Source organism: Orcinus orca, chromosome 17 (genome assembly GCF_937001465.1).
Source record: "Orcinus orca chromosome 17, mOrcOrc1.1, whole genome shotgun sequence".
Taxonomy (NCBI): Eukaryota; Metazoa; Chordata; class Mammalia; order Artiodactyla; family Delphinidae; genus Orcinus; species Orcinus orca.
Genome location: NC_064575.1, coordinates 69,036,657 through 69,052,304, shown reverse-complemented (window position 1 = coordinate 69,052,304; position 15,648 = coordinate 69,036,657). Strand labels below are relative to the sequence as shown.

The 15,648-nt window shown below is 38.0% G+C and overlaps 1 protein-coding gene across 4 annotated transcripts in view; it reads right to left on the bottom strand.

Moving 5' to 3' along the window:
• Positions 1-15,648, bottom strand: part of COL14A1 (collagen type XIV alpha 1 chain) — a 272,810-nt gene that overhangs the window by 115,857 nt on the left and 141,305 nt on the right. For all 4 annotated transcript variants that reach the window (XM_049700664.1, XM_049700665.1, XM_033419891.2 and 1 more), the window contains 3 exons: positions 12,969-13,091; positions 10,634-10,783; positions 7,413-7,529 (listed from right to left, as the gene is read on the bottom strand). In XM_049700664.1, coding sequence (XP_049556621.1) covers positions 7,413-7,529; positions 10,634-10,783; positions 12,969-13,091 — 390 coding nt within the window. The remainder of the gene's footprint in view (positions 1-7,412; positions 7,530-10,633; positions 10,784-12,968; positions 13,092-15,648) is intronic.

The window sequence follows — 15,648 nt, the reverse complement described above, 5'->3', positions numbered from 1 at the left end:
ATTAAACCTGTTTGAGGGGGTGTATCTTTTTTTTAAAGAGTTAACATTTCCACTGTTTTATTTTACATAATTGAAACTCACATTTTATACGTTTAGAAATGAGACTGACTAGTAAAAGGCTGCTGAGGTCAATCCTTTAACAAATGGAGAACTGTTCATGTTTATAATTATATGTACACATCTTAATTGACCTTTTGAACAGGTGTCAAGGTGAGTATATTTATATATATATATTTATTTATATAATTCTAAAAATTAGAATTCCCTTTTATTCAATATGATTCTTCAGCACACAGTCGAACAATTAAAACTTGACATAAAAAGATACATCCTTTTGGCCCCATACAACTTATTACCATACAATAGGATGCCCTTCTTGCCAATGGCCTAAAGATATAAGTATGGAGTTAGAAATTGTCGGGTGTTAAGCAGGTCTCATGCCTGTGGGCTAAGAAGTGGGCTTCCAGGGTCTCAGAAGGTTCATCTATGGGTCCAGGCGGTTTGCATAGTTGCCACAAATGCAGGCGAGAGCTTGGAACAGCACTAGGACGCCAGGGTGTCCCCGGACCGTCCAATTCATACCTCTCAGTCTTGATTTTTCACTGACCTCAGGATTTCTTTCGATAGCAAAGGAGACTGCTAGGAAGCTAGGAGGAGGCTCTCCAAATTCCTTGGATTCACTTTAAAGATCCTTTTTTATTCTTTTAAAATCATAATTGAGGAAATAGGACATGGCGCTTAAGTGGCTTACGACCATAAATCATCCCATACATCTTGGTCTCCCAACTCCTGGTTCCGATATTCTTTTTGTTCTACCAAGGAGACATGCCACACACAGCCATTTCCACTGCCACCTTCTCTGTCCTGGCTCTACCATGGCAGAGGCATGACAAAGAATTTAGGAGGCCTGATTAACTGTTGGCTAATTTCTTCATTCCCAAATCCACAGCAGAATTTCTTTGCCTTCTTAGAAGAATTAGTGCTTGCCCTCAGGTTTGGAGAGTGGGAGAAGTTGGATTAATTATATTAGTCACTTCCTGAGAGCTCACTATGGTACCTGGTTCAGTGCTTGGTATTTAATGATAAAAATAAGAGCAAAGGTAGTAATGGCCAACATTTAGTGAGTATGTACCACGTACCAGGCACTATTCTTAGGATTTTATGTGTATTAATTCATTGGATCCTTATAATATTTATAATTATCCCCAATTTAAAGACAAGAAACTGAAGGCTAGGAAAGTTAGTAGCTTACCCAAGTCCATACACTAAGTAGCAGAAGTGAAATGTAAATTCAGAACTTGAAGCCCAGTCTCAGAGGATGTTGCTTTAATTTCCATTAATATATCATAAAATAATATAAGTTAAATATACAATTTTTTTCAAAATGAAAGAGTTGGAGAGCTGCTGAGTACATATGAAATTAGTAAGCATGATAGTAGGGAGATCACATGAGTCCTCGTGGCTCAGGGCTTTATAGCTCCATTGGACACAGCTGCCTACCTTGGTGGCTTCCATTACTGAAGAATTTAAAATTGGTATTTCTTGTAGGCATAGAGTGTTTATTTATTTATTTTTTAACCATTATTTATTTTTTATAAATAAACCATGGATAACTGGTTAAGAAGAAGAATCCCTGCTACCATGAAAAGAACTACCATGCAAATTTCCCTCTAGATTGATTTTCATCTGATCCACAAATTGCATGCTAGTCAAAGCCTTATATAGTTTTATTTCTAGGAATTTAAAAACCAGTGTTTAAAAACTACATTGAATATTATACATATTTCTGAGAACTTCTGCAAAATGTTATAGTTTATTAAATATGAAAATATAGAAAATATTAAAAAATACCAGTTGCAGGGAACTATATTCAATATTTTCTAATAACCTATATGGGAAAAGAATCTGAAAAAGAACATATAAACATATGTATATATGTGTGTATACATATGTATACACACATATATATAAATGAATCACTTTGCTGTACACCTGAAACTAACACAACAGTGTAAATCAACTATACTTCAATAAAAAATAAATAAATTTTAAAAAAGAGCAAAAAAAATTGCTTTTTTAAGCATAAAACACGAAAATGCTAAAAAGTGATTTTGGTCTATTTTGAAAGTATAATACCTAGTAAATTTCAATCCATATCTTAAATACATATATGAACAAAAATATACTTATAACATACATGTCAGAACAAACATGATATATGTCATTAAAAATTTTGTCTATGGACAAATCCTGATTTTTTAAAATATAATGAAATTAAGGCCATTTGTTGAAAGCAAGTTGAAATGTATTTTTATAATTGTGAATATTAAAGAGTTTCAAAAATGAACATAATATAATCTCTAGTAATATATTTATGTGGAATGACTTAAGGTCTACCTCAATATTTTATCATATATTATTCAAAATAATGAAATACAAAAATTGTTAAGGTGTTTGTGAGATTATGTATTGCTGTGAAAGGAGTTTAATAGTAAGAAAATATTAGTAAAGCCTGCCCTCTGCTTTGCTGATGTCCAAGTTCAGTCTGTGGTTCCCAGGCTCAGAACCCCATAATAGCTGCTTCTTTCTGACCATTACCCACTCTTTGGAGCCTCCTGCAAGCTTCTGTGAGCCACCTGTAATACAAACATTTCCCAAATCCACGCATAGATCATCTTTATCTATCTCCACAAAAGCTTCCAGGACTCTCCAGGAATCAATCCTAGAAATGCACTTTTCTGTCATTTCCTCTATTTCTCATGAATACCCATGTCACAGACCCTTGACAACAGAATATAAATGGGCCTCACTACTACTACAAAACCAAAAACAAAAAATCTACAAATCATTGGAAAACTGGAACAGGTACAGGAAAATTAATGGGAAACAGTATCAGTTTGATCCCAGTGCTAATGAAGGGTTACATGAATGGGGATGCATCCATGTTGCTTTTGGCATGTGTGATTCAGGTCTAATGGCTTTGCCTTAAAGAAAAACATTTAACGCAATCAAATGATGATTAATTTCCTCAACACCTTGTGCCAAAAGCCAGGAATTAAATTTATTTTTTTGGAATGGGGGAAAAAATCTGTCATTGTGCATTCATTCTTATGAAGCAAGGCTAAATACATTCTCTGAGTTACTGTCATAGTGATCATCATGACACCAAATTGACTCCCCAAAATGTCCTATGAGTGGTTACTGAGATCCACAAGCAAGTAATATCCAGGATCCAGGATAGTCAGCTGGAATTTGATGATATATGTTTCCACTCTCCAGGTCTTTCAAATACCCTGACCCCCAAGCATAATATCACTGCTTCAAAAAAAGTTTAATCTTGAGAATAGGTTTTTGTTTCATATGATCATTTTGGGGGGGGATCTGTTCCCTGATAAGGTAAGCTCTCCACTATGCTGCAATTCTCTATTCTTGTTAATGGATGACACAGCAAAATTGACATTTTGGTACCTAAAGATAGAAGACAAGTTGAGCATCCTTTGAAACGTAAAAAAATCAGGCTAAAAAGAAAGTCACCAAGTTAATGCGATTAGGGAGGGAATACAGTATCGTGGTCCATGTGGTGTATAAATACATGAACTTGAAGGGAAAAACTACATCCATCCTCGGGTGTCACTTCAACTCAGAAACAGCTGGACAGAGAGACAGAACTCTTGAGCATCTGCAGAACAAACGGAGGTTCTCATGGGGTCCTGAATTATTCAAAACCACCCCAAAGTCTCTGACTTTGGTCTGTCCTACGATTAACCAAAAGCCTACAATTTAATTTGGAAAGTGGATGACTGACTCAAAAGCAGATCTGAATTCAGTCTCTCTTAAGAGGACTTGATTCTTTTGGTAACCTTTCTTTTTCTCCTTATTGGCAATTAAAAAATGTCAAGGGCTTCCCTGGTGGCGCAGTGGTTGAGAGTCCGCCTGCCGATGCAGGGGACACGGGTTCGTGCTCCAGTCCGGGAAAATCCCACATGCCGCGGAGCGGCTGGGCCCATGAGCCATGGCGGCTGAGCCTGCGCGTCCGGAGCCTGTGCCCCGCAACGGGAGGCCATAGCAGTGAGAAGTCCTTGTACCGCAAAAAAAAAAAAAAAAAAAAAAAAGTCAAAATATTTACACGGGTAGAGGACAGCTGTTGTTTTTGCCTGTCTTGCATCTAATCTTTCTTTCTTTGAATCCATTCCTCCCTGCTCTGAGTTTTTTTGATTTGGAAAGGACTGAATAAGAACACCCACCTCCCCCTCCAGACACAGGGCTGGGAAGTAACCAGGTTTCACCCATAATTTTATTTCATGCCCTTGAACTGAATGACAGATTTAGGAGCATGTGACCCCAAACCAGGCCAATACAACTCAGTTCCTGGACTTTTGTAGGAATAATTGAGAAAGAGGAGTTCTCTTTTCAGTAAAACTATTAAGCTGGAAGCTAGGAGTATGTAATTTGGATTAGACTGGGGCCAACTCACAATCTGGCTGAGAACGAAGGCAGAGGAGAGCAGAGCAGAAGCATGGAGCAAGGCTTCATCTCGATGAAATTGTTTGAACACCTAGATTTAGACATGCCTAAAGCCAGATACTGTTGAACTTCTCAGTATGTTAGCCAAGAAATTGACCCTTTCGCTTAAGTCCCTTTTATTCGTGTTTCTACCATTCCCAAACAAAACAAGCAAACCTGAATGATACGGCCTTGCTGCTTTATTCACAAAACCTTGGAAATTTACAGGTATTACCTCAGGTGAAAGCCTCAAAAGAAGTCATTTAGGAGAAACTGAAGCCCAGAGAAGAAAGTTGACCAGCAGCTGTGGTCAGAGCAGACGCAAACCCACCGACTTCACCTCAGGATAAAAGTGCACTGATCAGACCATGGGAAATACACACACACACTGAGAAAACTACCTGTCAAACAGTAGGAGTTTGGCAGAGATATTCATAAACAAGCCAGCCTGGGATGAGGCTTTTCTCCATCACATGGAGGAATTGGGTCCCATTTCTCTCTAGTTTCTCCTCTGATTGAGGGGGAAGGGCTAAAATTTCTGCAGAGGTAGCATATGTAGCCAGTGGGAGATATTACAGAGTTAAAACAGCGGGAGCCCTGGGACTTCTGTGCCCATGGAAGAAGGGGCATCTGATCACAAGTCCTTCGAAGGCAGTGATCAGGATAATGATCACATTTCTCTGTGAGATAAAGAAACTCAACCTAATTCTTCCCCACTCCAGTGTGGAAAGACTATTCCCTGACCTAAATTGTGTAAGTTAAAATGTCTAAACAGAGCCTACTGCTCTCCCCACATTAACTCCCCACCCCAAACATCCATTAGAATCTGTTGCTGTCTAGTTGGTTAATAATATTCAGTTGGACACCTGAGTGAATAAGATGTAGGCTAACTGGGCTTATAAATCTCTCAGCTATAAGTGCTGATGAAAAATAAATTGAGCAACACTTTTGTCCATTCCTATTGAATTGAGACTGTTGAGGCTCAGTCAAAGAGGTTTTTGGCAGCCTGAAAACAATCCTGGGAGAGTACAAATTAACTTAACTGGAAGAAGGAAATAGGGACTTGCATTTTTTGCTAGTAAAAATCTTGGCATCAGAAAGAGCATACTGAGGTTTTAAATTACCAGATCAATGTTATCAGACCCGTCAATCACATCCTCTGATAAAAATCCCAGTGCCATTTTGCAAATATGCCAAAGTAAAATCATTAAAAAATAATAATAATAAACTGATGGATTTCACTAATCCCATGATAGACAGTTTTGATATCTTTATGTCAATCTATATAATTATAATTTTTAATGAAAGCCAGTGAATATCTACAGGAACCTATGTCTCAATGCCAACTTCTTAAATGATATAAAAGATAAAAATATTCTGGAGTAGTTTGGAAGTGTGATTTTTATAGCTACTATTTTGTTAAAGCTTAACAAATACCACCAAAATGTGATAAATGTCAACCGTTCTATATTAAAGTGCGACTTAGCTAGCCTTAAAAAGATAAATGAAACATAACTCCTCAAGATTTATAGTTGTTTCTCAAACACTTGCATATCTTTCATCTAATTCTGCTTAAGCATCCCATAAATCACATAAAACCACCATAAAACCCATATGGTTTGTCCTGACTTTCCCTTATTCAATGTTTATTCCAGATTAAAGCCACTCCCGTAAGCTTAGCCAGTGTCTGGCTAAAGAGACCCTTATGGGATCACATGCAGGGAATCAAGGAATTAATAGCTTAAGCACGCCTGCGGAGACAATGCCTTGGCTGGTGTTGGCAGGAATCTCTTCTCCTGTTCTCATCTCCTATTCTCGTATTTTCAGCATATTTCCAAACACTCTCAGCACTCTACTAAACTGTGCTTTCCACTTTCTGGATTGGATCAAAAGTGGGATTTCTGCATGTTGAATGTAGTTATAGCCAGGGATGTGGGCTATGAACTAAACTCAGTCCTATCCAGACCCGAAAAATTAGCTCTTTCTGCTTTTTCAAATGGGGAAACCATGATCATTTACCCAGAAAGAAAAAATATTTAACGATCTTATTAGCAAGTTTGAAAGGTTAAAAAACATCATCTGGGATTCTCTAGTGTCTATGTCCTCCCCCAAAATAACAAGACGCATCTCTTCTACTGATAATACAAATCTGATTAAAGTAATTTTCATTATTGGATCTCATCTTCTGAATATTACTCATGCTGATAATGTGAAAAGAGGATTAATCGTCCCTAGAAACTCATTTTTGGGGAATCAGTCTTTTGTCATTCTTCCTGATACTTTTAGTGAAAATAAGCAGACATTTTTAGTGTTTCAACTTTGAAGCCAAGTCCCAAATTGTAGATGTACTTGAGAGCTGTGATGCTGAAGAAGCTGTCCATGATAGCATAGATACCTCATATCATCTCCTGAATGAGGGTTTGCTGCCCATCAATTACCCACAAAAGTAAAAAAAAAAAAAAAAAAATCACTGAGAAAAACATTAGAGTCAAACCTAGCTCCCCATGGAGTAAAGACCAACATAACAGCACCATATAATTTTAACATATGTTACCAGTCCTGCCTATTCAGCTCCTATCACCAATAGCAGCTTACATTTCCTGGGTGCTTAATATGTGCAAAGCACTGTTGCAAATGTTTTACACGGATTCTCTCAGCTTAATCCTAGCAGAATGCCACAAGATCAGCACTACGGTTCTACCCATTAACTACAGATGGGAAAATGGAGGTTTGGAGAGGTTAAAAAGTGGCTTAACCAGCCGTCCTGATTCCAAACCCTGCACGATCCATAACATAATATTGCCTCCTCAAAAGAATGCTTTTGTCTAATGTTCCTTGTGTGTTGTCCACAGTGATTGGCACAGAGTACATGAGTATTGACAAAAACATATGTGATGGATTGCACTTACCCTGGCGGGATTCGATAACTATCCTGTAGGCAGTGGCATGACGTTGCACCTGCCAGCGAGCACACACGCTGGTTGTTTGGATCTGGTCTGCCTGAAGATTGGTCACACCCAAAAACACTGTAGTGAAATAGAAACATAACTATGTCATATTGCAGACAATGCCACAAATGTCCCCAAGTCTGAATTAACATGGTAAAATTCGAATTCACATTTCCATAGCCAGTGGTGGGAAATTCGTAAAGTCACAATAAATTAGTGCACAAAAGATTAACTATTTTATAACTTAAAAAAGCAGTTGCGGGCTTCCCTGGTGGTGCGGTGGTTGAGAGTCCGCCTGCCGATGCAGGGGACGCGAGTTCATGTCCCGGTCCAGGAAGATCCCACATGCCGCACAGCGGCTGGGCCCGTGAGCCATGGCCGCTGAGTCTGCGCGTCCAGAGCCTGTGCTCCACAACGGGAGAGGCCACAACAGTGAGAGGCCCGCGTACCGCAAAAAAAAAAAAAAAAAAAAGCAGTTGCAAAACATGATGTATGATAGGGTCTGTCTGCTATTTGCAAACACAAAAGAAAATATGTATTCTGGAAAAGACCAGAAGCAAGGGTAGTAAACTTATGGGTGATTTTAAATCTTTCCTCTTTATTTATGTGTGCTTTTAAAATATTCCACAATATATAATACTTTTATAATAAAAACGTTTAATACGATATACACTCATCAACCACTGAAAGATAGTCATGGTTTAAATGAAAGGGAAGAGCAAAGCAGACAAAGGGGAAGTCTTATTCAGACAGAAGCAGTTCACACCGACTGGTCTTCAAAACATGATTGAATGAGAATGGATACGTATTTGAAAATTTAAAAAGGAAAGATTTTACACAGATAAAAAATAATCAAAAGAAATACACAGATTCTTATACTCTTAGAGCAAACGCTGTGATATTCAAAAATGATTCACAGGGAGTTTATTTGGGGAAGCAGTAAAAATATTGTTTCTCCAATACAATAGAGGACTAAACATTCAGTGTTTATCACTTAGAGCCAAGCAGAAAGAGCAGAAAATTAAGAATGTTTACTTTCTCTAATGACCTCTGACTTCATCCACATCATTTCCTCATACTTCCCCTCTCTTTTAGCTACTTCATAAAGTTTAAAAATAGCTTATAATTACTTTTCAAGACAGTAGAGATAATCTAGACTAATCAGTTTGCATCTTGACATTATTCCTTTCTGTTAGGTCAGCAAGGGAAAACCTTCTTCCCTAAGGCCAATTAAACAACCCTCTCCCCCCAAGAAAAAAGGAAATCAATAACGATTTATATAACCACACTAAATTTTAAAAACACCTTGAATTAATTTATTTGCCATTGTATGGGGTTTTATCTTGCTTGGGAGAAAGAGAGAAAACAAATAATAAGCCAATCTAATTTTTACTTTAAGGGTAGACTATAAAACAGTTCAATACCCTCAGTCTTTTAAAATATATTTGGAATAATCACCACATTTAATAAAGGGGAGAAGAGGGATGAAACAGAAGAAAGAGGGGAGCAGAGAAAGGAGGATAAAAAGAGACAAGAAAGAGTAAGGAGAAGAAAGACCAATAGAAAATCATGGACATAAAACATGGCACAAACAGAAAGGGTAATCTGGAGAGGAAAATGAAGATAAACTAGAGGAGAGAGGTAAGAAAGGGTAGGGAAATGCACAGGGGACTCCAAGCTATTCCTAAGGAGGGACTGAGGGGTTGCTATAATGGCACGACACAGGGAAATTACTTGCAGTTTACAGTGGTACCTAAAACAGTATCATTTCAACAGCCAAGTACGAGATCAGAACCATAGGCCAAAGTCTTCCTAGGTCTGTTGAAGACAGAGACTATTTCTTCTGAGATTAAATTGATTCCATATCTAGCCTTTAAAATTTAAAGATATTCCATAAAAGAGAATTCAGGAAGCTTTCTCTAATGAAAGGATAGGCCCTATATAAAACATAGTTGCCAGATATAGGTGGCTTGGGGTTTGGTCTAATATATGCCTCATCCTTACAAATTCCTTTTATCGGGTTAATTTTTTGATTAGCAGTCAGAGTGAGATATGGCCCAAATGCATAAAGCACAATTATTACAATAATAATAGTGGCTATTCATTGAGTGCTTGCCATATGGTAGACACTTTTTATACATTATCTCTTTAATCCTGCCAAGCAGCCTGTAAACAGTTATGATTGTCTTCATCTCGGAGTTGAGAAAATTTAGGCTCAGAGAAGTTAAGTAATTTGCTCAAGGCCTTAGCTAATAAGTAGAAGATTTAAGGTTTATACTTCTGATTACACCATGATGATCATTCTCGAGTATGGGGCATGTACTGTTGATAGCACTCAGGATAATTTCAGTGATCACACAGCCAAACCATTTTTATTTTGGTCATTTATGTATTAACCTTTAACGTGTATTGAAAATACTGGTTTTCTGTTTAGAGTAATTTGTGGGTTTTTAAAAGCATTTAAGTAAAAAAAAAAAACAGAAACTGTAAGTCCATTTAAAGAAATATATTAAACAGATGGTGTGGAAGCATAACAAACGTCAGGAATATGGAACATATGTGCTGGAGTTGGAAAACACTGTATTATGCCATGGGTGTCTGCGAGCGGTGCATGCCAAGGAGAAGTCCCAGATGGTGAGCAGACAGCATGTAAACCCTTCAAAGATAGAGAAGGAAGTCTTTTGAGTGGTGCAAGTATCTTTTATGGATGGGGTGTGTGTGTGTGTGTGTGTGTGTGTGTGTGTGTGTGTGTGAGAGAGAGAGAGAGAGAGAGAGAGAGAGAGAGAGAGAGAGAGAGAGAGAAGGGGCAAAGGCTTTGAGAAAAGGCAAATTTCCCCCGGCTCAACTTTGATAGGTTTTGGCCGCATCAGGCTATACAGGTTGGTTGGAAAATTTCACCTAATTTGAAAAATACCAGCAAAGACTTCCCAGAAGGAAATCCCATCCACCACCATCAAATATATTGGAATGCCAGGTTCTGACATTCCGTCTGCCAACCAGGACTCTGAACTATAGCCCTGAGTAAGGAGCACACACCTTTCTTTCCACGAAACACCATCCAGAAAGGGCAAGGCTGAGGAAAAGAAAAACCAACCACCAAGTTGAAGCAGGGGTTGAGTTATAGGGAAAACAAAGCAGCAAAACCACATGCAGGGGCTGAAGTGACAGGACATCAGTCTTACGTGTTTTCACCACGCCTGTTAGAGCGTCGCTGAAACCTGAGGCCTGGGAAGCAAATATTTTCACGTTGTAGTCCATCCCACTGAGGAGGTTTGTAATAAGGATGGTGTTAATGTTAGCCCCTACGAATGTTTCCAGCGTTGGGCCAGCAACTAAGAAGAAAGAGTGTATTTCAGTTATAACAGAATGTGGAAAAATGGAAACACTCCTGAAGTAACAGTACTTATTCCACTGTGTTTCAGATTGTCCCAAAGGCAAACAGCAGAGCTGGGGTTTGAATCTAGCCCCATGTAGCTCCAAGACTTACATACCTGACTCCCAGCCTAAGGCTCTTTTTAGGCAACTAGTTCTTCCCCTAGTACTTGAAGAAGCTGGCCCACCCCACAATCCACCACCCACCATAGTGCGAGGCCTTCACAGTGGAGCTCCTATCGTTGTCATAGGCTTTGGGGCATGTGCTAAACAGAAGTAATTTTCAGTTACCCACCTCAGGCACCTAGCTTTGTCCCCGGACAGCATGCAAGTGGCCTTAGCAGCAAATTTTATCATGGACACTATGCCATACCTTGCCACATGGGGGACCAGCATATATGTTACCATTATGGGCTTTATCCACTCCTCTTATGCTTTTTAAGACCAGACAGATGACACTTGTATTCCAAGGCCCTTGACTATCTGGCTTCTTTGGGCTTCTACATTTTCATCTCTGTTTCAACCCAGCGGAATCTCTGATCATTAAAAACACTCCATGCTATGTCCTATACAAGTGTATTTACCTCCTGCCTCTTCCCCTATGTGCTCATTCTTTGAGCGCTTTGACTTAATAAGGTCCTAAAATACTTATCACTTTAATCCAGAACCCCCTCCTTCCAACAATATATTTATATTTTTCTGTATGTATGTGTTATCTCAGCAGAGATTTTCCCACACCCCCAACTCTCAATGCAAATGACATCATACAGTTCTTCCACTTGACCTAGAACCGGATTTTTCAACCTCAGCACTGTTGACATTTTGGGCTAGATAATTTTTTATTCTGGAGCTATGGGGGAGTAAGTTGCCTACAGTGACTTGTAAGATGCTTAACTGTACCTGCTAGAGGCCAATAGCAACTCCCTACACCCCAAGTTGGGATAGAACGTAGACAACCAAAATATCTCTGTTGGGCAGCAAAACTGTACCAGTTAAGAACCACTGGCCTAAAACAAAGCTATTTTCCCTCAGAAAATCTGGTAAGTATTTATAGAATGGTCCAAAGAATAAATTCAGCAGGGCTGTTTTGCAAATGAACACGTGCCTCAGGCCTAAAGAAAAGAAACAAAAAAGTTGGTGTTGGATCCCAAGGCATCAGTCTTGAGCAAGCTAGTGCATTCATGGTATATTCTTGCTCTTTCATTTTTATGGTTCATAGATATGTTTGTCTGGAGAAATTGGAGGTGGAGTATTTTAACTGTATGGACCTAGATAATGGGACACAATAGAAAAGTCTGGAAGGTGTTTTAGAGGCAAGAGCTACATCTCAGATGACAGATTGAGACTCACAGAGTTTTTGAGGGCAGAAAGAGCTTTTTAATGACCCAGAGGATGATTTTTAAATTTTCCTGCCAAATCAAGAGAAATAATAGGAGAACCCTTTCCTGCTGAACAATTGGAGTACTGAAGGCCCAAGTCCAGAAAACTGAGAAGACTCTTATAATATCTATTTTTAGCCTCCTGTTTAAACTTCGTGAAAGTACTCAGTGTCAGGAGATGATACTGTAACAAGTGAAGTTGCACACGGTCTCCATGGGCAGATGGACCAAGGGTACAATCTCCCCCATCTGGGTCATTCTCCTGCCTTCAGGAAATAATGATGTGGGAAGTAAGGACAGGGGTGATCAAGATGGCTGAGAGGTTTATGAGAAAGCCTTTTACTACCACAATCTTAGGGCTCTGATGAATTTTATACCTTAACGTAGTTTCCAAAATAAGGAGACTGAGAAGTTGGTAAATGGAGTTTTTCCAACTAATTCAAGAAGAGGTAGAAGAGGAATTAGAGATTACAGATTCCAAATACTCATCGAGCCCTAGAAGCTTCCTACTGCTATGGGGTCAAGGCCAGCTTAGGCAGCTCCTTGTCTGGGGTGTGTCTAGGTCAGGTGTAAACTAAGTATATATTCTGCTCCTTAGCGTATCAGTTATTTTTACGTAAGGTCATAAGTTCAAAGCCTTTTTTTTTTCCAAAATGGTAAGAGACTCTTCCCATTTCTTAAAGCCAAAGATGAAACCAAACATAGAAAGTAAAAACAAAAATAACCTATCTTGAAAGACAATAATTTTTTAAAAAGCGTGACTTACCACTGACAGGTTTATAGACAATCCTATAGCCCTTTACAGGGGAAGATGGGGGATCCCATGTAATGCGCAATCTGTTATACCATTCTTCTGAAACCTGTAAGTTTTGGGGACCAGAAGGTGGCACTGGGCAGGAAGGAAAATGAAAAAAGGGGGTTTAGTGTGGTTTCCATCTTTACAACCTACCCTGTGGTTAACAAAATCTAAGATATCTTCCCACAATGTTAAAAATACTGACAAGGGAAATGTACTAAAACACATGGTAAGAAGCCTTTGAGAATCCATGGTTATGTTAAATATTAAATAATAGAAAATAATTGTTCTTGTGGTAAAACAATTTTTTCTGAAGATCAGCGGTTCATTCAATGAAATTTGCGTTCCTTCTTCAGTTACTTTTAAGTAAAACTGAATTGTGTTTATTAAAAAATTTCTGTTGACACACCACTCTGTTTCACTGTCAAAGGATGTTTGTACAGCTGTATCAAGGATGATTAGATAATAGTAATGATGGTAATTCTCAGAGGTAAGATGCTGATGATTTTTTTTGCTTTCATCTTCACATTACCTATATTTTTTGAAACTTTATATCATCATCCATCAATTTTTTATCAAAACATTAAAGCCATTTATATGAAGGACCTTTGTAAAATATTGTGAATATTGATGTATATTATCATTATCATTATCACTTTGTTGTTGAGAATTTAGTTGTGTTGACCACTGCTTAAAAAATGTGGACCATCCAAACTTATTTCAAAGGACACAGTTTGAAATAATTTTACTGTAAAGATACTGTTAAATGTGATAGTATTTCCGTAATGAAGTTTAAGTCATATTTCTATAGTAATAGTCTTTAAATAGTTTTTATTTGTGTGAGTGTATCATGGAACTCTCTTACAAATTATGTTATTTTAATTTTTTTTAATTTTTATACAATTTTTAAAGGTTACTTTTCATTTACAGTTATTACAAAATAGTGGCTGTATTCCCCGTGTTCTACAAGACATCCTTAAGCCTATCTTACACCCAATAGTTTGTACCTCCCACCGCCTCACCCCTACATTTCCCCCCTTGCCCCACTGGTAACCACTAGTTTGTTCTCTATACCCTTGAGACAGCTTCTTTTATGTTACATTCATTACTTCGTTGTATTTTTTAGAACCCACATATACAAATTATGCTAATTTTTAACATGTGAAAGTTAAAAGTAGTTCTTCAAGTCCAGGTCATCAGCCATGATGGAGCCCCTTTGCCTTCCCACTGCCTTCCTCCCCTCCCCCCAGCAGTGGTGGATTTAAGGTAATTTTATGGAACTTTAGAGTGTTAAATAACAAAATCCAAAACCAACTCTGAAGAGCAGAATTTACTATGCTACTTTTAAACCACTCTTGCCTGCTTTTTTTTTTTTTTTAATTTATATTTAAAAGCACATGGTAGATTGCTTTGGGTAGTATAGCCATTTTCACAATGTTGATTCCTCCAATCCAAGAACATGGTATATCTCGCCATCTGTTTGTATCACCTTTAATTTCTTTCATCAGTGTCTTATACTTTTCTGTATACAGATCTTTTGTCTCCTTGGGTAGGTTTACTCCTAGGTATTTTATTCTTTTTGTTGCAGTGGTAAATGGGAGTGCTTCCTTAATTTCTCTTTCAGATTTTTCATCATTAGTGTATAGGAATGCAAGAGATTTCTGTGCATTACTTTTGTATCCTGCTACTTTACCAAATTCATTGATTAGCTCTAGTAGTTTTCTGGTAGCATTTGTACAGAAACACAAAAGACCCTGAATAGCCAAAGCAATCTTGAGAAAGACAAACGGAGTTGGAAGAATCAGGCTCCCGGACTTCAGACTATACTACAAAGCTACAGTAATCAAGACAATATGGTACTGGCACAAAACATAAATATAGATCAATGGAACAGGAGAGAAAGCTGAGAGATAAACCCACGCACATATGGTCACCTTATCTTTGATAAAGGAGGCAAGAATACACAATGGAGAAAAGACAGCCTCTTCAATAAGTGGTGCTGGGAAAACTGGACAGCTAAATTAATTTCTAAACAGTGAAATTAGAACACTGCCTAACACCATACACAAAAATAAGCTCAAAATGGATTAAAGACCTAAATGTAAGTCCAGAAACTATCAAACTCTTAGAGGAAAACATAGGCAGAACACTCTATGACATAAATCACAGCAAGATCCTTTTTGACCCACCTCCTAGAGAAATGGAAATAAAAACAAAAATAAACAAATGGGACCTAATGAAACTTAAAACCTTTTGCATAGCAAAGGAAAACATAAACAAGACAAAAAGACAACCTTCAAAATGGGAGAAATATTTGCAAACGAAGCAACTGACAAAGGATTAATCTCCAAAATTTACAAGCAGCTCATGTAGCTCAATATCAAAAAAAACAAACAACCCAATCTAAAAATGGGCAGAAGACCTAAATAGACATTTCTCAATGAAGATATACAGATGGCCAACAAACACATGAAAGGATGCTCAACATCACTAATCATTAGAGAAATGCAAACCAAAATTACAATGAGGTATCACCTCACACCAGTAGGAATGGGCCTCATTAATAAATCTACAAACAGTAAATGCAGAAGATGGTGTGGAGAAAAGGGAACCCTCTTGCACTGTTGGTGGCAATGTAAATTCATACAGC